This window comes from Amphiprion ocellaris, chromosome 3, assembly GCF_022539595.1.
Source record: "Amphiprion ocellaris isolate individual 3 ecotype Okinawa chromosome 3, ASM2253959v1, whole genome shotgun sequence".
In the NCBI taxonomy this organism is placed as follows: Eukaryota; Metazoa; Chordata; class Actinopteri; family Pomacentridae; genus Amphiprion; species Amphiprion ocellaris.
Genome location: NC_072768.1, coordinates 3674137 through 3698536, shown reverse-complemented (window position 1 = coordinate 3698536; position 24400 = coordinate 3674137). Strand labels below are relative to the sequence as shown.

Sequence of the window (24400 nt, the reverse complement as noted above, 5' to 3'; positions counted from 1 at the left end):
AAGTCAAGTTCATTAAAAGACAACAAACCAACCAGAGGCTCCTTATTTAGAGTTCTAACCGGACTCCGAGCAGTGATTTGGACTTTCCTACCAGTCATTCGTATCTTTTATATATGAATGATGCACTGAGCTCTAATTTGCTTTACAGTCACACAGTAACATTCAACAGTGCATCTTTGATTGTACCTGTGCTCCTCCCTCCTCCATACTTTCTCTTTCTTTTTCAGGGCCATTTTTATCTAGATTGTAGAACAGAGAACAGCCTTTCATATCTTTGCCACTTGTGCTGATGAGATCGGGGTTTTAACAACCTTCTAATTTAAGTTTAATTTACTAGATTTGTACATTGGGACAATAAATTTCAAGACATCACAAGATCTGGTTGAAAGCTTAAAGAATCTTTTAGTGGTTTTGGTTTTAAAAAAGTTTGCTATTTTAGCCTGAGTGTAGTTAATAATAAAAGTTTTCTTTTTTAAAAACAATTCTAGCATTTCTAGACTTTAAATTTTGTGATGTAAAGACAAAAACACAAAAAAAATCACGAGAAATACAGATTTTTCATGGTAATTAATGGAACTTTACTAAAATAAAAAAGTCTATAAACTAATTTCAGGTGTAACTGGAGTTCTGTAATCTCTGTGATACACAATAATAATAAATCTTTTTTGAAATACAAGGAGGCAATTCATGCTTTTAAATATTAACCAAATGTTTTTATTTTTTACTGGGCTAGTATAACAAATTAATACAAAGTACAACTCCGTAGACATCATAGATTGTCAAAAAAGTAAAGTACAAAACGCTTGAGGTAAAACATCATTGAAAAAGATTCAGTTAAAAAGCCCTTATTAAAATCTGAATTCATTTCAAGGTCAATGCTCACTTTACACCATCTAGCTGTCCTAAAAAAACAACAAAGCACTTTTATTTACAAGGTAGTGGTGGTGCAAATTACAGTGTGTGAGACAACATTCAGTCAAAAACTTCTCATGTTTTTGTCAAATGTAAACAATAAGCACTGTCATATTCCTCGAACTCCGAAGCGGAAAAGCAAATGCTGTCACACTGATGTTTGCTCTAAGGGTTTTGCGTTGGACTCTACGAGCGCTGGTGACAAGTGAGCGCAGGAGACCTCATTACTACCAAGCAGCACACAACAGAGTGCAGACAGAAGATTGTAAATTGTTCTTTCAGTTTACACATGTACAAAACAAATCCAGGAAATTTCAAAACGTGACATGTATGTGAAGTTGTCATTTTTTCCACGTGAACGACGGCTGGAACGGCCATCTCCTCAGCAGAGGAAAGAAAATCTGCTGCGTGAAAACCTTGTTATTTCAATTTTTGTACACTTCAGTTGCTCCTTAGTGGATTCAACAATAAGATGACGACATTCTCTGTTTATTAGGATTTTTCCAGGTGTCACAAATCCCATGAAAATAATCAAAACCAACAATTTATGAGTCAAGACTTTGCAGCAATAAACACCATTCAATCCTATTGAAGGCAGTTCCTAAGAAGTGAATTACAAATATGTAGTTTCAGTCTTAGATAGGGTAAATATTCCCTAAAGTTGCTGTAATTTTAATTTTTATTTGTTGCAGTTATGAGGATATATGCACAATTGCAAACAGGGTTAATATCTATTTATTTGATGCTCCATTAAGAATTTATAGTGGAAATATCTAACAAAAAGGGACCATGACAGAGCAGAAATGAAACTTGGTGGCACAACAGAAAAAAATAAATACGGCTTTGGCCAATTCATTGTTGATTTTAGTCTTTCCAAGGGATTTGTTGACAATGAGGAAATGTAAGATACCATCAAATGTATCCTTAAAGAACAATCCACCTCCACTCCTTTGGTAGAAGTACCACTTTCTGTCTTCTTTGATATGCATGTTTTTCCTCAGCTCTAAAACAGTTTACATACACAGTTAAAAGGTTTTCACCCACCATAGAAAGCACTTGGAAGAGACTGGTCATGGAAAGTCATCGTACTACAGTAAAAAAAAAGAAAAGAAAAAACAAAGAAGATGGTACCCATTTTAATGAAATGTAATTATCAGATTTCTTCCCATTTTCTCCCAAAATATTCCCGCACACACTCGCTGTGCGTCCTTAAAGGCGGTGACAGTTACACAGTGCTCTGCCGGCTCTCGCGGCTAAGCCCCATTGCCTCCGAGGAGTGAGGGGGGAAATCGATAAATATCCCATCTGAGTCTGAGTCGGCGGACTCTAGCACTTGTCCAATTATGGTTTCAGGGCTGGATGATTCACTGGGTGGCGTGGAGGATGCACCCTTACTGAGATCAGTCATTGTTGTGGTGGCCTCGGTGCCGTGGAGAGCTCCTGAGGAATGGAGGGGAAGGATGGAGGGAGATGAAAGAGGCAAGTCCAGGGCTCCAGCTCCTGCTTGTACAAGACCTACGAGACAGACGGTGCTTGGGTTATAATACTAATAATTTTAAAAATAACCAACAAAATGGTAGATACAGAGAAGTTGAAAAACCAAACCTGCCCTACCATTGAACTGGGAGCCCACACACAGCCTGTTGGAGGAGGAGGCAGACAGCTCAGATCCAGGGACCCGGTCAGCAAAGGCCAGTCCTTGTTCCTCCAGGCAAGTTATAATCTCACAGGCTGAGTGGCGACGGATTCCGCCGCTGCCAACTGAGCTGGCATCTGGGTCATACTCCGCCACCGGGGTCAGCAGCAGAGGAATATTGTAGCTTTTTGATCGTACCACAGGGTTTTTAGACGGTTGATCCCCAGACTTGGACCAGCCCCACGGTAAACGCTTCTCTGAAAGACGAGACGGTGCTGTTAAGACGTGTTGCTCTTCAGACACAGATGGTATTTTTACTCTTTCTCTGCCTCACCTAGAACACAACAATGGGCTTCATCGTCGTCTCCAGAGTAAAGTCCGTGGGTTCCCAGGTAGGGCGAGACCACCTTCTGAACCAGAGACTCCAACCTCAAATACTCCTCGTTCACACCTCGCGGCTCATGGACCCCCTGAACACAGAGACAGGCATCAAAACAGGAAATTACTACTACAAGTGGTTCTTTGTAAGCAGAATAAAGCATTCATTCAAGTAAAAATACCACATGTTTTACAGTTACAGCATCTCAGCTGTGAAAATTTGGCGGATTCCTCTGTCTCATATTAAAATCTAAAGAGCTCTTCAGAACCAATCAGGTCTTAAATAACTGAGTTTTATGAATGCAGAACTAAGCAAGAATTAGAGAAAAACTAAATGTAGTAAAACAAAAATAGGAATAGAAACAAACAGAAATGAATCTTGTGTCTTTATGAGTATTTTTATGTCATATCAGTTTATATTTAGACTCTATTACCAGTTTATTTGGTACACCAAGTTCAAATCAGGATGTTCCATTAGCTTTCTGAAAAACCTACAGTTGATCCAAAATGCTGCAGCCAGACCAGAGTTAGCAAGAGAGATCATATTTCTCTAATACTGGCTTCTCTTCGATGGCTTCCTATGAAATCCAGAATAGAATTCAAAATCCTTCTCCTGACATATAAAGCTCTTAACGTATCTCCATCGTATCTTAAAGACCTGATAGTACCATATTATCCTAGCAGAACTCTTCGCTCTCAGACTGCAGGTTTGCTTGTTGTTCCTAGAATCTCTAAAAGTAGAATGGGAGGCAGAGCCTTCAGTTATCAGAACCAGCTCCCAGTTTGGGTTCGGGAGGCAGACACACTCTCTATTTATAAGACCAGGCTTAAGACTTTCCTTTTTGACAAATCTTATAGTTAGTGCTGACTCAGGGGTCAGCTAGGGTCCAAATATACGGAGCACAACTGACGTCCCTTAGTTCTGCCCCTAGTTCTGCTGCTATAGGCCTAGGCTGCTGGAGGACCTCTGTGGATGCACTGAGCCCTTCTCTAACTACCTATGTATTTATACCTGATATGCTCATCTACACACTGTTTGCATCTTACTACCAGCTATATACGTAGTATATTTAATACCAGAGCCGTACATCATGACAGTAAACTATGAATCAGTTTCAGTGTTGGCTTCTACTTTGTATGTATCATTTATGTTACTCTGATCATGCATGTATCCCAGTGCGTTACATGTTTCCTTGACCCCCATCCCCCTCTACCTCTTCTGTCCCTCTCAAGGTTCTGCTCAACATTTCTTCTCGTTTAAAGGGTGTTTTTCTTGCCACTGTCACCTTAGGGCTGCTCTGGAGGTTCAGGCATATGGGTTCTGGAAAGCATCTTGAGACAATCTGAATTGTAATTGGTGCTCAATAATTATAATTAAATGGAAAATCAAATCCACCTAATACACGAATCCTGCAATAGATCCTGTCTTCATAAAGGTTTTGCTTCTTGAGGTATTAAAAGACGATCATTTTGGATACTGCCGTTGAATTTTACTGCATTATAAAGACAGGTGTTTATGCTGTTTAATTTCCTGTCACCAATGTGATGCAAAAATGAAAATAATAACCAGCCCCACTATGATGTCACCACAAACTGGACTCTCCAGAATGATCACACACTTGAATCACCATGTCTCCAACCCCCCCCCCCCCCAAAAAAAAAAAACAACTGATGATTCTATTCTTCATAAAGGGAGAATTTACTGCAGTAATGCTGGATTAGTGAACACAATAAAATGGCAACAGCAGTAGATACAAGATTCTAGATGGAAGCTGGAAGATGCAGAACAGCAGCTGGTGTTTAGATTCATGTTCTTGGAAGCAGACTCATTTCATCACGTGCAAAGCTTGAAAAAACATGTTTTCCCTTGTCGGGATGAGCAACAGTCAGCGAGCAGTGAGCGAGCAGAGGAAGAGGCAGGTACGTCTGGCTCGCTGCCTGCAGGCCTACCTGTAGAATCAGCAGCATCTGTGTAACAGAGGGAGGCACGCGAGCTCGCGGTCGAGAAAGGGCGTCCTCTAACTTGACACTCAGGACGATGGTGTTCCTGAAGTGAAGCAGGGCGAGCTGCCGGACGGAAGGCTCCTTACCCTGTGAACAGGAAGGACGTCAGGGATCATCCAGGAAAAGGTTGGTAGTTGAGGTCAGTGACCTCTTGGAAAAGAAAGACAAAAACAAGCAGATTCTGCAGATGTTTGTGTACCTGAACCGGGTGAAAGATGGCCTGCAGCATGGAGAGGACATCACAGAAGAAGAAGTCCCAGGTCTCTGCCAGAGAGTCCAGTAACTTCTGACCTGTGTGGATCACAGAGGAAGCAGTCAAACGGACGGATGATTAAAGATTAATTCATTCACATCATCACTACAATATATCGAAATAGAATTCTAAAATAGAATAAAAATGAAATAAAAAAAATAGCTACAAATAAATTCCAACATTTGCACATAGAATTTATTTGTAAAAATTTTTAATCTTATTTTATTTCATTTTTATTTTTATTCTATTTTTCATTATTATTATTATTATTATTATTATTATTATTATTATTATTATTATTATTATTATTATTATTATTATTATTATCATTATCATTATTATTATTATTTCATTTTTATCTTATCTAATTTGTTATTTCAGTTGTGTGAAGGCAATTCGCAAAATAAGAATGTCATCACTCAGGGTGACCACTGTGTTTCTGCTGTGTGTATGACAATAAAGTTCTTGAATCTTGAATCTTCAGACTGTATTGTAATTCACTCATACCTTCGTAGAATCTTATTTTGTCCCGTAGGATGACCATGCCTTTTGTCAGCAGCTGGTTCTGTGAAAAGAAGCCAATAATGATGAATGTATGATTTAATGCAGAGATTTTTATGTTATTTTTATATGAATGTTGTCAAAAAGAGTCCGAGGTGTTTCACCTGAAGATATTCTGTGAAGAAGGAACCCAGCTCAGTCTTCAACAGATGTCTGAGAAAACAAACATTATTGTTCACTTTTAAAGTAAAAATTTGCATGAATATATTTAATAAATATGTATTAATGGACAGGAAACAGTGTTTGCAGCCTGAAATGTATTACTTCATTTCATTTAAATGCATGCCAGACTGTACAGTTTCATCCTAAAAACCACAGGATGTAAACAAATCTACTGAACATCCAATTTTTTTACATTACATGTTCAGTATAGTCGTAGAAATGTGTGTCACGGTGGCTTTTCTGTGCATAGAAGTATGTCTACTGAGCTGTATTGGAGGCTGAGAGAAGTGATAGGTCTGGTTTAGAAAGATAATGAGATATCTGGCACGAGCACATGACTCCCCAGGCCCACATACAGTACACTACACACAAACAAACTCATTGACCAGAAAACATTCAGTCAGCATATACAGGACACACAGTAATTACAATAATTACAGCACAGAGTGACATCCAGTCTAAAATAAGGACTCTCCACGGTGTTTGTGTGGCTGTCAAAACTTACCGGACACCTTCATTTAGGACGTAAAGTTCGTTATCAGCCAAGCCCTTCTTCTGGAAGACGGCTATGACAGCATTGTGGATGCTGCAAGGTAAATATAAACAACCTGAGCTGTATTACAGACTCAAACACATCCAAAAATGACATATTTGATTGCATTTCTTGTACCTGTTCCAGGTGGCGTTGGCTCCTGCCCTCTTCTGCTTCTCCCCTCTGTCTTCTGGTGAACTTTTCTCACTCTTGCCCAGCTCGCTGAGGCTGGGAGAGCTCATCAGCTTCAGCCGGTGCAGAGTCCTCATGAGGAGAAAGAGAGTACGCACTTAGTGGTGGACGTGAGAGAAAGAAGGTCAGGCGATGAGCTGACATAGAGAGGAAACACGAGGAGATGGCTGGAGGGGAGAGGAGAACATAAGAGTGTGCAGAAGTGGGAAAAAAAAAAAAAAAGCACAATGACAAAGAGCGTCCGGCGACGGAGGAGCAGAGAAGTAGGACAGAATGCTGCATGGTGAGACGGGGGCAGCTCACTATAAGAGCAGGATGGGTGGAGCCCGGTGGAGAGGTGGGCCACAGTGTCACCACACCACCCAAGGTCTCAGAGCAGCACAAAACAATAGCACATGCACCGATGGGGGGAAAACTCTTCCTCCCTCGCTGCCTCTCTGTCAGTACAATACTGCCATTGATGCAAACAAATATTTATGCAGAGCACAGATGCCAGAGGAACTGCAGGGTAAGCAGGGCCCAAGCAGTCGGGACTCTGTTGTGCTTGTGACTGTACAGAGAGGAGGTGGAGGAGGAAGTCGTCAGGCTTATTAACAACAGAAACACGGATAGGAAGCAGTGACACAATACAGAACAATGAAGAACGCTTTCCTGCTCTGCACAGCTGGCACAAACGTGTGAGACAGGAACCTAATTCTGGATGTTTTTCAGCTAAAAGACCGAGCCTCTTCTTACCTGATGGCTAAAACTACCAACAACCAACAGCTGATGAGCTTAACTTGGATTATCAATTATCTCTACTTGAGAGGATGGAGCTTGAAGATCAATATGTGTTTCTCATTTTCCAAATGTGACATAAAATTATTCCCTTGTGTGAACAGATGTAAACTTTTACAGAAAGCATAACGTTGCCATGGAAACACTGAGTGGCACTGTGGGATGCAGCATGAGCCTCCCATTTTAATCTACATTTGTTTACATTTCTAAAAATCAAGTACATACATCGAGTATTGGTGGCCTCCCTCACTAGTCTCTTACTTCTAACGCCTTCAGAGGAGTCATAGGTGTCTTGGTGGCCTCCCTCATTCATCTATCTCTCGTAACTCCTTCAGAGGAGTCATAGGTGTCTTGGTGGCCTCCCTCACTAGTCTCTTTCTAGTTCCTCACTAGTGTCACAGCTACTTCACAGCTGCAGGTACAATTACAATTTTAGTGCAGTCGTAAAAACTGAAAATGTCCTGACTTGAAATGAGTAAGCAAAAAAAAAAAAAAACAGAGTTTGCGTTATTTCAGGAGGGACTGGTGAAAAACTAGCGTTCTGAAAAAGCAGAAGTGATGAGTTCAAACCCACGCAGTCCTGAAACTTTCCGCTGACAGCACTGCAGTAAACAACAGGCACAAACACAGACAACATGGAAAGCAAGTGTGCAAACTGATGAGATGTACACACATAAGGAACCGAGTCAATCAAACATCCCACCAGGAGATCATTATCATTAGGCCAGCATGTGTTGCAGGCGAAGCTCAGCTGGTTAATGAAATCTTCTGGGACCGGAGATGGCATGATTTTTTTTTTTTTTTTTTGTGAATGCTAATGAATATTTCATGCGTTTTCCAGGATGCTGTATGTTGTGAAATGTTAATCCCAGGATCTGAGCCTCACCTCCTGATTGGATGCTCGTGGCTGCTGTCCATGTCCGGACTCGGGGGAGGGGCCGAGAAGGTGCTGAAGTTGAGTGACAGGGGCCGGGGGGAGGGCCGGGAGGCGTGCCTCCGCCGGAGTCCGTCAAGCATCTGAACAGAAAGAGGAGAAACCATAAGAAAAAATGTTTGTCAGAAATGTCAGCAAAAGCAGACAGAGCAGATCAAGCAGCTGAGCAGAGCGTCGACGGAAAATGACTCCACCACCTTTTATTTTGAAATAAGGAACATGTAAGACCTACTTTTCTGATAATTACATTTTTTCACCTTGTTAGGATTCTTGTCTGATTCTTTGACTGACATATCAATTAACCGATATTATTACCCAATACTGGCCTGTCATGGATAAATCATCGGCATATATAGGGTTCTTTGCCAGAACATTTTGCAGAAAAAGATGATTCTCTTAAACTGCAATTTAATTCAGGTTCGCAAGTATAACTACAAATTTAATGCAGTCATAAAAACTGAAATGTTCTGAATTGAAATGAGTAAGAAAAATAAACAATTTGGTATTTTCAGGAGGGACTAGTGAAAAAATAGCGTTCTGAAAAAAATCACCTTGTAACAACAAGAAAAGCACTCAGATGGCACAGTACTCCTCCAAGGCTGTCCATTCCCCCATATGGCATTGTCAGAAATGCAGCAGTTTTTTAAATTAGTTATTGATGATCAGAAATCACGGCAACATAGAATGTGGCCATTTAATACAGATGTACCCACAACGAAAATGACAGCTGTGTGTTCTGCATGTGTACGTTATGTACGGATACCAAATCACGTGACCTAAATATGTAGCGGGCGGCGGGAATTGATTGGACTCATCCCCACAATTTTATCAACTGTTCCTTGTATCATTTCCAACGTAGTCCCGATAAGTCCGCAGCGGTGGATTTGTAGAAGGATCGCAATCATGTGATCGTCAGCTGACGTAGCGTTCACTTGTTGTCATGGTTACAGTGACACCATGCTGCAACCTCGCAATGATATGGAAATCCTTCACAAATCCATGGATACACACTATAAGCCGCATCACTGCCAAAATCTAATCACTTGGTCCTTGTGTCAATTCTGACCTTCACTGAAAACTTCATCAAAATCCGTTGGTCCATTTTTGAGTAATGTTGCGCACAGACAGACAAACGTATGCCAATCGTCACATAATTCTGCCACGTTCCTTGGCGGAGTAATTAGTGCCCAACTGACACATCGATTGGCTGATATTATTGACCGACATTGGCACGCCACAAATATACCGTTGGCATATATATTTCTTTACCAGAACAAAATACATAAAAAGATGCTTGGGGTAATTTAGAAACTGTGTCATCGCCTAGCTTATCCACTTGATTCCACTGTTTACAATACTGTCTGCAGCACATGTAGCAGAGCAGATGGTGGTGCGGAGTCAGGCTTTGTCTTCATGGTAATTTTCTAACTAGTAGTTTGTGTAATGCTTCACTGGAAAGATAATAAACAATGACCCAATCATGTTCACTTTTTAATAGAACTCTAATATACATACATATATATATAAATAAACAGTATCAACCAATAAATTATCAGATTTTTTACCCCCCACAATCAAAATTGGACCCAAAAAATCTAGTATGAGTCAGTCTCTAGTTAACATGTCCATATGGTGTTTTTTATTTGCTAGGAGACACATTATGAGCAAAATAATCAGTCAAAACCACCTTAAAACTGCAGTGTCTTCTAATTTTCTATTGTTTTTCTTTTTTAAGAATTGTTCTTTTTCTATTGTTTCTATGTTTATAATAATCTTTAAAGCTTCAGTTCATTTCTATGAGGTGACAAAAACGTGATGGATCACATTCACACGAGACACCATCAAAATATGAACTCCTTTATATTCTAACTCATGGATGACGACTTAAAGACATAAAGTGCCGAAATGTCATAGGAGATAGAACAGTTATCACAAAACCTGTGGCAGAGTTAAGTTAAATGAAAACAGTAATAATAACAAATATTAATTTGAACAGTAATAACAAAAAAAGGAAGTTTGCAAAGGGAGACTGCAATGTGCTGATGAAAGTCTCAAAAATATCTTGTGATTTTCTCTTGTTTTTGAAGGAATTGTTCTTTTCATGTTTTATACTGCATATACTGCACGACCATGTGACAAATAAGACTTGAATCTTGAACATGGATTCAGATTTCCCGGGTTTTATACAAAACAAACCTAAAGAACCAATCCTGCCAGCTTTCCCACGTCATTATTCTTCTTCAGGATTAGTTTCCGGGTCAAAAAACTAGCACTGCATTAGTGGAGGGTAGTGCTACAGTCTCAGCAGAGTTTAAGTGAGCTGGTGTGCCTGAGCTGCAGCAAATCGGGCGTTTGTTTTGATATAGAGGCATAAGCTTCATAGATCTACACTGTCAGTTACAACGAAACCATTTTAAGGCAGAAACATATCATATCACCGAAAAAAACACCTTTCTTTGTTCAATCAGCACCAAAACAACCACAACAAATCAAAATGAAACTTACGGTCAGAGGGGCACAGCAGAAAACCAAAGCACACATGTGTGACGGTTCTATGTACAGAACAGATTGTACTTTCTATTTCTTTATTCAGCCAGACTGTTATTTCAACACAAAGGAAGAGTGTTTTGCAATCAAAGCTCACCCTACGCTCCAGCCCTACCGCAATCACACACGCATTACATCAGAATGAAAGGAGACGTGCATGTGTGTACATGCATCACAGTGTGTGACTGATTCCTGCTACAGTTACAGTGCATTTCCCCACAGAAAGCATACTGTACACAGTGAAGCACCATCCCCTGGTCAGAGGGGAGAACAGCAGTCTGGGTTGTCACTCAGACAAAGACTCAACACAAGCCTCCCCTCTGCCTCCCTGCATGCAGGTCACAATCAGGGGATACTGGTGTGTTTTCAGGAGGTCTGGCCTGCATATTCATCACAATAAAATCACATCTCAGCCACAAACACAGACGAGGCTGCACGCTGTCTGCCATGCCACGCCAGTCTGGGCATTTCTGCGTTTGTTCCTCCCTCCTCCTTGTCTTTTCAGGGCGACTACAGTCAGATCGATGCCACTTTCATTTATATCAGCCCCCGTTTCTCCTCCTGGCCCACGGATCCCCCCACTGTGCTGTTTACTCGACATTAAACGCCTCAATCAATCGGCCAGACGCGCAATCAACAGTCAATCCTACAGGGAGGAATGTACAGGCAGCCGTGCGTACGTGGAGGTTTTCTGTTTTTTAAAATACCTGCACGGACCACAGGATGGAGCAAAGAGTGTCAGTAAACAACGCGGCTGTGTTGTGGGGGACACGGCGTGGCCCAGATGTGAGCAGAACAGTCCACCTTTGGAGGAAAAACTGGATCACAATGGCCACAAAGTTGCCGTATGTCATGCGCCTCAGCCCGCCCACCGCCTGCACTTACCGTTCCTGATCCTGTCGTGTTGCTCCTGATGGGATGAATCGCTCATGTAGCGCCGAGGGGAAGACTTCTCTGTCCGGGATCATCAGCGGCTGGCTCCGCTACTGCTCCCCGCCGGGCTGCGCTCCCTCACGGGCATCGGGGTGCAGACGGATAGAGGGTCCGACCTGCGGTGCGGTGGAGGGGGACTCATTCATGAGGCATGAACCGCCTCTCTCTCTCTCTCTCTCTCTCTCTCTCCCTCTCTCCCTCTCTCTCTCGCTCGCTCGCTCGCCCCCGCTTTGTTTTGACGAGATGCAAACGCGAACCTGAGCTCCGTGAAGCTGGACGCGTGGACGCGGCCACGAGCGGCACGTGGACGCGCGTTGTGGTTTATGCAGAAGAGAGGACAGCTCGGACAAATCCTGGACATTTATTCTGTGATCTTTCTAATTGTATTGTTTTAAATTGCAAGTTTTATTTGAAATCAATTAATTGTTCAACCCTAAAAGGAGAATAACAAACACACACACAAGCTCAGACCCACAATACATTTATAAACCTCACTGCAATATAACACTACATGCATACAGAGGCGTGTGTTTGGGGAGGGGGAATGTTATATGTAATTTAAATTAATCTAATATAAATGTTAAGACCTTACAATGTTATATGGGTCAAGATATAATTGAGGGACTCTTGAAACCCATGGGATATATCTTGCATACATTTTTATTAAAAGTTTTTTTTTTTAAACTAATTTTTTAAATGTTCACTATGATCATGTCTTTACAAATTCCATAATTATTTATTATGGAAACAATCACTTATTAATAAAAAATTACTGGATATCACTAAAATGTCAACTTTATTACAAAAAGTCCAGCAATTATATATTGATCTATCCAGAATGACTTGAAAATGATCCAAAATTATGGAAAATTAGTCCAGAATGACATGAAATTTGTCCTAAATGATTCGAAGATTATCCCACAGACACAAAAATAATCTAAAATGATTAGGAAAACATCCAAGCTGACATAAAACTTGTTGAAAATGACTAAAAACTTGTTCAAAATGATTTGAAAATAATCCATAATTACAGAAAATTAATCCAGAATGACATGAAAGTTGTCCTGAATGACTTGAAAATGATCTCAAAGACACAAAAATGATCCAAAATGACTTGAAAATTGTCTGGGTTGACAAATAATTGAGTGAATTTGGAATTCCATGGGATATATCTTGCATACATTTTTATTTAAAGTAAAATATTTTGTGGTGTTTGGTTATAGGTGGCCATGTTGATTTTAGGCCCGAAAACAGCAAAAATGTCAACTATGATACAAAAAGTCCCACAATTATATATTGACTTTTGTATTGTGACAAACTGATGGTCTAATTTAAAAAGTAAGGTTAATACCTCACAAAATTGCGCAGGAAAACCTGAACAAATCCAAAGATTCTACATATTTGTGTCAGTGGAGAAGAATGATTCTCCAATAAAAAGAAAAAACCCTTCAGCAGAAACAGACTCAGGGAGGACGGCCAGAGAGAAAAAATATAGATTTGCTAATATGCAATAGTGCATATGAATACATGGAGAAAGTGGCCACATTGGTTGATTAAAAATCACCAAAATGCCGTAAAGGTAGTGATTGGTGCTCAAAATCTCCTGGAATATTACCCCAAACTCCTCACTGAATGTGCATGCAGATTGCCATCAATGTTGCCAGAGAAAGGCATCCATGTGCGATGCTGCTTGCATGCGTGTGGCTGCATAGACAGACGAGGTAGTAAATGCACGGTATCCAGCAGTGACCCCAATCTATGCACTCTAACAGTTTTACCATCTGTCTGCGCAGACGCAAGCTTTTTTGCAGATAATCCTCCATTTCCATGATGTAAATAAATGAGTCTAGTGAGAAACCTTGACTGGTGTAAGGTTTAGGAACCACACCTTTATTTAGAACAGCATCGGTCGTGCAGTAGATTTCTGCTGCCTGCAAATACTTACATTAGATTTCTCTCCTGGTGTGCGAATACAGACAGACACTAAATCACAGCACTCATAAGCATGTTGTGACAGTTAATCTGGTCATGCAGTAAAAGGCTCTTAGTGGATCAAAGAGGTCCACTTGTGCAGCTCAAATAGACAAGAAGAGGCAGTTTCTCCCACCTCAAATTCAGTATGCAATTTCCCCCCTGTTCTGATAAGCAGGTTATATCTGCACAAATCATTTAAAGCTAATTATCAAATGGAATCAAGCTTATTTTGCACGTTTTAAAACAACCTGAGTCCAAAGTGCTGTAGGTGCTGTAAGACAGGCAAAAAGAAATTTATATGTAAAAAGCAAGAAAGAAAACGGGACAAAACTTGCAAAATCCCCCACAAAAATTAAACAAATTGGATCAATTTCTGTATTAAAATAAATATAAAGCAAAAACTATATTAGGACAACCAACAATACATGTGGAAAAAACAAGATGTGAGGAAAGGGGGTATAAGGTAATAAATATAGAGTAAAATAAGTGAAGACAGGGGATTGTATTTCTAGTTTAGCTACTAACCAAGAAGTGTGGAGAAGAATACAGCAGCCCACATCAGCTTTAAGCAACCCATTGAATCGTTCTGTTGTAATGCTTACTTAAAGTTACCTCGGCATTTTCTAAACTAAACCTCGGACGACAAAAACAACAAACACAATTTGTGTCTCCATTGAATTTATTTCTCTTTATACAAGATGACTGTACAAACTGATTTAAGTTGAATAATACTGGTAGCACATATTCTTTACTTTAAACGTGTGAACGTGTCAATAGTAACATGGTATGCCTACTGATTCTTTATTTTCCGATGGCTTTGAAAGCATCATAAAGCTCCTCCTCCTCCGGTAGTCCGAGCGGGAAGTTCGGATGTTCGTATCTCGACATAAATGTCATGTAAATACAGCAAATATTCTGCTGCTTTCAGCACAAACAACACTTTAGACAAATTCTAACCGGTGAGTTTGTGTTTATGTAGTTTTAGCGGACTAAAAGTCACATTTGAAGCGGGTTAGTACTGCTAATGCTACTAATGTAGCATTAGCAAGCTAAATGAAGCTAGGTTTAAAGACTGATAGCAAACTTTAATGTTAGCTTTACTAAGAAGTCACGTCCAGGTTAGATTTAGCTTTAAATGCTAACTTCACAGTTGGCATACTTTTTGGTAGGTTAGAGGAGATAACAGCAGGCGTTATTTATGTACATTTCGTGTGTGTTTATTTCAGGGACTACAGGACATCTGCAGTCATGTCCGGTGAGGAGGAGAAGAGCAGCTCTGCATCCAGGAGCTTCGGACAGGTAAGAACATCTGTAACATCTGTACCAGAGGACTGGATAGGACACTCACACCAGCACACGAGTCTTTAGATTTCTGCACCATTCTCCAGTCATTTAGGAGTGAATGAATATGAAATTTGGTCATCCCACTTTCTTTATATGACCCATCTTAGTATCACAGTGAGAGTGATAATGTGGCTTTCTAACTGTGTGTCTTGGAATTAGTGTTGTTTATATGATTTACAGAAATATAATCTTATTTAAAGAGGCGCTTTGTGATAAAAAAATGTCTGAGAACCACTGAGGTAGACCAGAATGTTTAGTTACCAGCTGAAGTCAAGTCACAGTTACTTGTAACGTACATTAAAAACAACAGAAATTGATCTAAATTTACCTGAGTAGTTTAAATATTCAGTTTAAAACCCTACAAAGTTAAATAAAATACAAATCTACCTGAATAAATTAAATATTAAAGTTAAGACCCTATAATAGTATTAAATATACAAAATTGTCTGACTAAGTTAAATATTATGGTTAAAACAATGTTATATATAATACCAATTAACCTGACAAACTTACAGACGGGATAAAGAAAAGGAAAAGAAATGAGATGAGATGGTTTGTTCTGCAGAAACTTTTAGTCTTCTTGGGATACTTAATAATAATAAAAGTAATAATTTAATAACAACTGCTTTCTTGTGCTTTGATATGCTTGTAAATCTACTAATTAAGTTACTATAGAACATGTTTTTTTATAGAAAAAATAAGTTTTTTATTTAAAAAGTAAATTTTAAAATTAAAAATAACTTTTAAAATTGTTCATTTAAAAAAATGGATGTTTTATTGAGTTACTATGGAACATTTTTTTTTTTAAATAAAAAAGTTTTATATTGTTTTTTAAAATCAACTTTTTTATTTAAATAACGTTTTAAATTATTTATTTAAAAAATTTGATATTTTGTTAGGTTATTATGGAACATGTTTTTGTGAATAAAAACCTTTTGTAATTTTTTTAAATGAACTTTTTTATTTAAAAAGTAATTATTTTAATAAAAAACTTTTAAAATTGTTTATGTAAAAAATTACATATTTTATTAAGTTACTATGGAACATGTTTTTTAAAAATAAAAATGTTTTTAATTTTTTTAAAAATAAAAACAAACTTTTTATTTAAAAAGTTAATTTTTTAATAAAAAATTTACTTTTAAAATAGTTTATTTAAAAAATTTGCTATTTATTAAATTCAAATTCAATGCTGTTCCAACACACGGCATCTTTACAACAGAATGAACATCATAGAAATGATAATATGCAGACGGACTGTTGGATCAAAGACTAGAAATCACAAGTCAGTAACGAGTCAAACATGTGCAACATTTAGAGTTGATGAAGTTGTTGATGCTGCTTGTGAGTGTCGTCTGACTCTTCCTGAGGGTCTCAGTGAAGTTATCTGACATTAAGAGAGAAAGCATCACATTGATGGACACATGCATCATGTGGCAGATTGTCTGTCTACAAATGGTGGAGTTGTGAGACAGAACCTGAAATACGGGGATTCATGCCAAAAGAGTTAACAACCCTGACTGGACTAGTTCGGTAGCCAAAGAGCATTATTCACCAACCTGAGCGCGTACATAAGGCGGTGGCACTCGCATCCTGACTCATCTTCTGCTCAGCAACAGGAGATACCTCTTCCTCCTCCATGGTATTTAATTATTTTTTCACAATTTATGTTTAAAAAAAAAAAAAAAAGATCCAGGTCTGTTTATGAAGCATTCAGGGCTATACACTTAGACATAGACTGCAAATGAGAGTGTGCTTAGATGTGCAAATGACATAAATAGGTGCAGATAAGTTCACAGGTGTAATGAATAACATTTAGAATGTATATCTATAGGCTTGGACTTCCAGGTATTCCAACACCAAAAAGCTTAATTGAAAGCTTTTTCAGTCACATTATTAATTAGTTGATTCCTAAAATGAAGCAGAGATGTTTTAGTGCCACCTCCAGTTGTACAGCTGCTAACACTTCTGTAGAAACTCTATTTTTTTTCCTCAGAGAGAAGCTTAATGTGTGCCAGTGTTAATGTTCTCTTATTAATTTGCCACTATTCAGATGGATTAAGGCTGCAGTGAACTGGTGACCTGCCCAGGATGTTGTGATGTTACCCACATCTCAAAAAACTAGTGAAAGCAGGAGGCAGTGCAGACTAATGATTATTTTCATCATTGCCAATCATTTTCTCCATTAATCAATTAGTTGTTTCGTATTTCAAATGTTAGAAAATGGTGGAAAATGTCCGTGAGCATTTCCCAAAGCCATCCATCTGTTCTTTCACATATTAATATTTCCTATTTCATTCACAACTCAAAATATTCAGTTGAAACCACAACATATTCATCTTGTAGAGGCTGTAACCAGAGAATAAAATAAAATAAAATAAAATACTTAAATTGGTGAATTGATTGTCAGAGTAGTTGGTGATTAATTAAACAGTTGAAAACTAACAGAGTATGTGTTGCAGCTCTAGGTGGAGGTAACTTAAATGTTATTATCTATATCCAGCTTCCTGCATCTTAAAAGGATCACGACTCAGACTCTAACAATGACGAAACAGAACTATGAGCAGAAGCAGGATTTTGGTATTAATAGTGTTTTCTTTCCGTGTATTTCTGTGTTGACAGTGCACCTACACAGCTGAGGAGTACCAGGCGGTGCAGAATGCTCTGCGACAGAAGCTGGGACCCGAGTACATCAGTACCAGAGTGGCCGGTGGAGGACAAAAGGCAGGTCTTTGTTTTTCTCTCTGATATTTCTCTCCAGCTGTGCCGAGGATTTAAAGCCCCTCCTCCCCTCTACCATGTGTTTGGCGCTTCACTGTACAGAATGAAAACAGATCACAGAGTATCTTTATTATTTCTATGATTCTAATTCACAGCTGTAAATCCTCTATTCCAGTATCAGAAACTGGATTTTAATTTGCCAAATTTAAAATCTGAAGTTGCACAGGATCGCTTGGATGTAACTCTCTGATTTCAACAGGTGTGTTATATTGAGGGGCATCGAGTCGTCAGTCTGGCCAATGAGATGTTCGGATACAACGGATGGTCCCACTCCATTTCCCAGCAGAACGTTGGTACGATCCTTTAGACCAGGGGTGTCAAACATGCGGCCCGCGGCCCAGAACCGGCCCTCCAGAGGGTCCAATCCGGCCCGCGGGACGATTTTGTAGAGTGTAAAAATTACAGAGAAGACGTTAACTGCAGATTGTAAATTTATAAAACTCTAAAATAATTTCTAGACCATGACAAGTTGTTTTGATCATAAAGTAAAATACTAGATTGCTCACTGTTCTTTTGTCATTTTGTGTCTCATTTTTGTAATATTTTGTCTTGTTTTTGTTGTTTTTTGTCTGACTTTTGACGATCGTTTGTCGTTTTGTGTTTCCTTTGTGTCTCGCTTGTGTTTTTTGTCTTGTTTTTGTTATTTTGTGTTTCACTTTATTCGTAGTTTGTGCTGTTTTGTGTTCTTTTGTCTTGCTTGTGTTGTTTGTCTACGTTTTTGTCATTTTGTTTCTGGCTTTTGTCTGTCATTTTTTTGTCGCTTTGTAGCTTTTTTGTCAAATTTTTTGTCTCTTTTTGTTTTGTTTCATGTCGTTTATCTAATTTTTTTGTCAATTTGTGTCTCGTTTTTGGAATATTTTGTCTTTTTTGTTGTTTTTCTGTGTTTTGTCTGTCATTTTGGTCATAAATTAAAACACTACATTGTTCAGTTCCAGATAGCCATGACTAAATGTTTTGTACCTTTGTCGATACTCTGTGATCTGGAAGTTGTGATGTTTAAATGCTAAACTGAGGTGTAATATTGTTGAAATTAGACTTATTTTTCTTAAGAAATTTCAGGTTATTCATAATGTTTTTTAAAAAGATAATTCCTTAAATGTGAACATTTTCAGAATGTACTTTTTTGTCCTAAAACAAAGGAAAAATATGGAGTTGTGGCTATTTCTAGGTTATTATGCTGTGATTTTACTGGTCCGGCCCACTTGAGATCAAATTGGGCTGAATGTGGCCCCTGAACTAAAATGAATTTGACACTCCTGGTTTAGACTCTCAAGGATCTGATTTTAAAACCACACATCTAGACAAACAATGACAAGTTTGGTCTTTTATTTTCAGACTTTGTCGACTTCGTAAATGGGAAGTTTTACGTTGGAGTCAGCGCGTTTGTCAAAGTGCAGCTGAAGGTTGGATAACTAAAGTCTTTATTTTTATTTCCTGATTGTGATCACAGAAACATGAAGTTGTATAACGAGTGCTTTTCCTCCAGGACGGTGCGTTTCATGAGGACGTCGGCTACGGAGTCAGTGAAGGACTAAAATCTAAAGCTCTGTCACTGGAAAAGGCGAGAAAGGAAGCTGTCACCGATGGCATGAAGAGAGCACTGAAGTAATGGAGTTTATGTACTAACTCTGCCTAGAATGGTGTAGGAGCTGTTTCAAATTTTAAATAGATTTCTTTTTTGTCTCCAGATGTTTTGGTAACGCCCTGGGAAACTGCATCCTGAACAAGGAATACCTCCTAGCCATTAACAAAATCCCCAAACAGGTCAGAAACAACACAAGATTGTGTCATTTTTTTGACATTTTAATTCAGGAATTGTTTAGAAGATAAGTCTTTTCACGTCTCTTCTCCACAAAGCCTCCTCCTGCTGTAGACCCGGCCCACACTAAGCGCTCTGACGGTGAACCATCAGTGGAAAAGGCCCGGTTCTGCAGCCTGGTCCGGGAGGAAAAACACGTATTCGCTGCAGGTCCCGCAAGAATGCCGCTGGCCCCCCGAGTCACCAATCAGAACCAGAACTGCTCAGAGGTTCACACTCCTGATGCTGCTGGTCCTGTCTTCAACAGGAAGAGCGAGAACAGCAGCTCCAGGTTTGGTTTTAACCAATGAAACTTCCTCGTCTGTTTTGCAAACGTTCATCACCTCCAGTCGCATTTCTCCCTTTTCCTCTTCTAAGATCTGCTGTGGACTCGGCGGACGTCACCGAGTGTGAAGCGCACACGGACCCCAAACAGCTGAGAAAACTGAGGCAGCAGCAGCTTCAGCAGAAGTTCAGGAGAGAGATGGAGGCCAAGAAGCTGCAGCAGAAACAGGATGAAGCAAAATCCGAAGAGGCGGAGGTTCTTATTGGACGAGCTTCTAGTGGCGGTAACATAAACTAGTAGCTGCCTCAGACTTACTTAGCTAGCACTGTGCCCTCATCTGACTAAAAACTGTCCAGTTGGTGTTTTTTTTTTTTTTTTTTTTTTTTTTAAACAATAATTGTCTCCTTTGGACCTCCAGCAATATTGTGAGATTGTGAGGTTTTGATAGAAGAGAAGCTGTCTAAATGTACACAAACTAAAGTAATTCTGAATAAATAAGGATACCTAAACCGACAGCAGCAGTGGTGGTAAAGTGCACTGTGCATCTGTGACCTTTGGTTTGGACAAAGTGACTATGAAAGCAATAATGCTACAAAAATAATTAAATGTCTAAATCTTTTGAAACTGTTGAATTTAGTTACAGCTTGGAAAATGTCAAATCTAATGTAAAGGGCCAGAAATGTTAAAATGATTCCCTTAAAATATCGTCTTGTGAACTGATTTGGCCTCCAGGCTGGTAGTTTGAGACCCCTGGTTTTGAAGTGTGTTTTTATTCTTGGGTCAATATATAATTGAGGGACTTTTGAAGTCCATGGGATATATCTTGCATACATTTTTATTAAAAGTTAAAAAAAAAAAAAAACTTCATTATGATCATGTCTTTACAAATTCCACAGTTATTTATTATGGAAACAATCACTTATTAATAAAATGACTGGATATCACTAAAATGTCAACTAAATAACCGTCAACCACCTTCTAATTAGCTAAACAATAATATAATGAGCTTATTCAAAAACTGTTTTGATTGTGTTCTTTTTATTAAGTTGAGATAATCATGACAGATATTTCTTTTTTGGCAATATATCAAATTTTAGATGGAAAACAACAAATTGTATTTGTGTCCGAGAAATCACTTTCCACTAAGTTACCCATTACAAAAACACCTTGAGGAAGTGTGTTAATTCCAAATCACATGACCAATTTCAATTTTATTCAATTGTATATATAATATTTAGAAAAAGCTTTCTGTAAAAATGCCATGTGGTGTTTAGTTATATGTTTGATTATGTTGATTTTAGGCCTGAAAACAGCAAAAATGTTAACTATGATACAAAAAGTCCTGCAGTTATATCTTGACCTTCTTAGACTTGAAGGATATCTTGAGTTTTTCTCTGGTGTTTCTGTTTCTCAGGTTCCTCAGGCGAAGGTGTGGCAACGTTCAGCCACAGCAGCTCAGCTGAAGACAGGAAGCCCGGCAGCAGAGATGTGCATTTAGCAGGTGTTGTGAATAACCACACACACACCCACAGCCTCGACTACAGCTTAGATCTAGTTAGTAATCACACTTTAGATAGAATTCAAAATGTTTCTGTTACTCAAAGCACATCACACCCGTCCTGGCTTCCCTCCACTGGCTCCCTGTTCGTTTTAGAATTGATTTTAAGATTTTACTGATCACTTTTAAAGCTCACCAAGCTACACTGGAAAAATGCCCCTCTCAAAACAAGAAAAAAAAAACTTTTACCTTGAAATAAGTGAAAAAATCTGCCAATAGAACAAGTGAAAAATGGCTTGGTAAGATTTCTTGAAATAAGATATGACATTTAGAATATTGAGATCTCAAAATTAGCTGGGAAAACTTATTTTAAACTATATTTTGCCAGGATTGTCAAGATTAGGTGTCTTAAAATAAACCAGACATGCTTAAAAAAAATAGCAGTTTTTCACTCAAAAATAGATTTTTGCTTTCATGTAACCTCCTAATTTGAGATGTATTAACCCTCCTGTTGTCTTCATTTACGGGAACCGAAAAATATTGTTTCCTTGTCTGAAAAAAAATCCAAAAAATCAGCAAAAAAATTCCCCAGATTTCTGAAAATTTGCAAAACCTTCAGGAAGAAAATTCCAATAATTCCTTAAAAGTTTCCCTTAAAAGTTTTATTTTTAAAAAATCCCCCAAATTTGGCAAGAAAATATTTTCAAAAAATGGGTAAAAATCGTCAAAAAAATCCTAAAAATATCTGAAGTGATTACATATATAGCAGTAAAACTTCTAATATTTTCTTTAGGAACATTCACATAAAAATCAACCATCAATCAATTGATTTTCTTGTGAATGTTCTTAAGAAACATTGTTAACGTTTCTTTTTTTCCACCAAAAATGTTCAAAGATTTCCCAAAATGTTGAAAATGTGGACATCGGAAGTTTCACAGTGAAAATATTTTTTTCCCACATTTTCAAACTTTAAAACGGGTTAATTTGACCCACCGGACGACACACGAAGGTTGAACTTATTTTGAGTTTTCTTGTAAAATTCAACTCAAAACAAGATAATTTCAAGATTGTTTGACTTAACAAGATATTTCAGATGCATTGTCTTAAAACAAGTCCCTCCATCTGCTGAAATGTCTCTTGTTAAGTGAATTTATCTTAAATCAAGTGGGATGAGACATTTTGACTAAAAATAAGACAAATACACTTGGTAAGAGTTTGAGTTTTTGCGGTGTACATTTATGATCTGTCGACCTCGTATGAACCTAAGATCCTCGGGTGGATCCTTCTGGTCATTTCAAAGTCGAGGCTTAAATCTAAAGGTGACCGAACGTTCTCCATCAGGACCTCAGCTTTGGAACGACCTGCCAGAGGAGACAAGGTTTAAGAGTCAGTAACTTCTTTTATATCACTTCTTAAAACCCACTTTTACAGACTTGCTTTTATGTGAGGTTTACTTTTAGCTTTTTTAGTTTTAATGTCCTATTTTGTATCGTGCCGTTTATTTTAGGTGTTCTCTCGTTTTATTTTACTTCTAGCTGCCTGGTTCTTTGGTGTGATGTCTGTAATTTTTTAATTCTCTGACTTTTTGATTTTTAATTTTTAACTTTAACCCTCAATCTTATTCTTTAATTTTTGAAACTGCCTAGTTCCTTTGTTTGTTAGGATTGCTAATCTTGCTAATTATTCATTTAATTTATTGTCATTTTTTACTATTTATTTTAAGTGACTGCTCTGGCTTGTCTCCTTATGTCTTGCTTGATTGTCTGTGTTGCTTATTTTTAACTGTCAAAGCACTTTGTGAACTTCGTGTGCTGTATAAAGTTATTTAGCCACAAAGTGTCTTAAACAGCGCTAATTTGCGATGAAATGTGCTCCCTTCGCAGATGTTTTTACTGTAGAAGGATCTTTGACAGGATATTTTAGTGAGAAAATGTTGTGATCAACAGCAAACCACAACAGCAGGTGTCACTGAGCGTTGCCATGCAAATCTAGGTCTCCGTTAGCCTGGCAGTATGGTGGCTAACTTATTAGACTTAGAATCAGGGGTATTTTTGTGAAACTCAAACACATGTAGACCTCCAAACTCAAAACTGAAGTCACATTAATCCCACCCATTATCACCCCAGTAGCCAGTATGATTGTTCTTTTTTTTTTAGTTTAGTCTTTTTAAATTTGTCTTGTATTTGTTCTTAACTTTTATAGTATTACTTTCATTTCTGCACTGTGAATAGATGTGAGAAACGTTCAAACGATCTAATATAAGAGCTAAATTTCCACCCATCTCTGCCTCTCACTCCTGTTTGGTCTTCCTGTGCAGACGACCCTGAGCTCTGGGATTTCACTCTGGATGGCATCGAGGAGCCGGACGTTCCTTCAGCGTTCAGACCCAGCACACCCGGCACCCACAAGATGCAGACGCGCAGTAAGACTCCTCAGAGACCTTCGGAGGCCACATCGTACAGCCGAGGACACGACCAGGCTCAGTACAGACCTCAACACCACAACCAGCATCAGGGGAGACCAGGTGAGGTTTCAGTCACTTACTGAGTTTCATTTTTGAAGGCTTAAATTCATTTTGACTCCTCCAACCTTCAGGTAATGCCTCCAGTCCATACAGACAAGGGCAATACATGAAGAAACGCAGACTGGACACCTGAGGTTTTACACTGTTGTTCATCCAGCTGTATTATTTATTTTAGTATATACATTTAAATTCATGTTACAATGATTTGCTGCTATGTATGATATTGGTTGAAATGTAGGTAAATGTCTTCTGGTTTTGCAAAAATAAAAACACAAGCAAAAGTGAATGAGTTACATTATTATTCCTAACTTTTTTTTGTTGTTGTTCATTAAGGTTGATAAATATTTCTGAAGCTTTAATTTTTCACAATGTTTGAA

At 38.4% G+C, this 24400-nt stretch overlaps 2 protein-coding genes across 3 annotated transcripts; one reads left to right on the top strand and one right to left on the bottom strand.

Moving 5' to 3' along the window:
- Positions 1-688: 688 nt before the first annotated feature.
- prr5a (proline rich 5a (renal)) lies at positions 689-12053 on the bottom strand. Of its 2 annotated transcripts, none has more exons than XM_023298296.3 (11): positions 11774-12053; positions 8294-8424; positions 6577-6702; positions 6412-6492; positions 5849-5897; positions 5691-5748; positions 5130-5221; positions 4877-5017; positions 2883-3018; positions 2527-2805; positions 689-2427 (listed from the first exon to the last, which is right to left on the bottom strand). In XM_023298296.3, exons 2-11 carry the CDS (start codon positions 8422-8424, stop codon positions 2138-2140), a joined length of 1383 nt encoding a protein of 460 aa, XP_023154064.1. In that variant the 5' UTR covers positions 11774-12053; the 3' UTR covers positions 689-2137. The 2 variants fall into 2 exon arrangements, with proteins under 2 accessions (XP_023154064.1, XP_023154063.1); XM_023298295.3 differs by lacking the exon at positions 11774-12053 and adding an exon at positions 10847-10984.
- A 2551-nt stretch (positions 12054-14604) lies between these two features.
- Positions 14605-24309, top strand: rad52 (RAD52 homolog, DNA repair protein). The gene is made up of 12 exons (XM_023298320.3): positions 14605-14754; positions 15022-15094; positions 17759-17860; positions 18117-18210; positions 19253-19320; positions 19404-19522; positions 19606-19681; positions 19775-20007; positions 20094-20284; positions 21416-21502; positions 23817-24023; positions 24095-24309. The coding sequence occupies exons 2-12, from the start codon at positions 15044-15046 to the stop codon at positions 24154-24156; spliced, it is 1290 nt and encodes a 429-aa protein (XP_023154088.2). The 5' UTR covers positions 14605-14754; positions 15022-15043; the 3' UTR covers positions 24157-24309.
- The last annotated feature ends 91 nt before the right edge of the window (positions 24310-24400 follow it).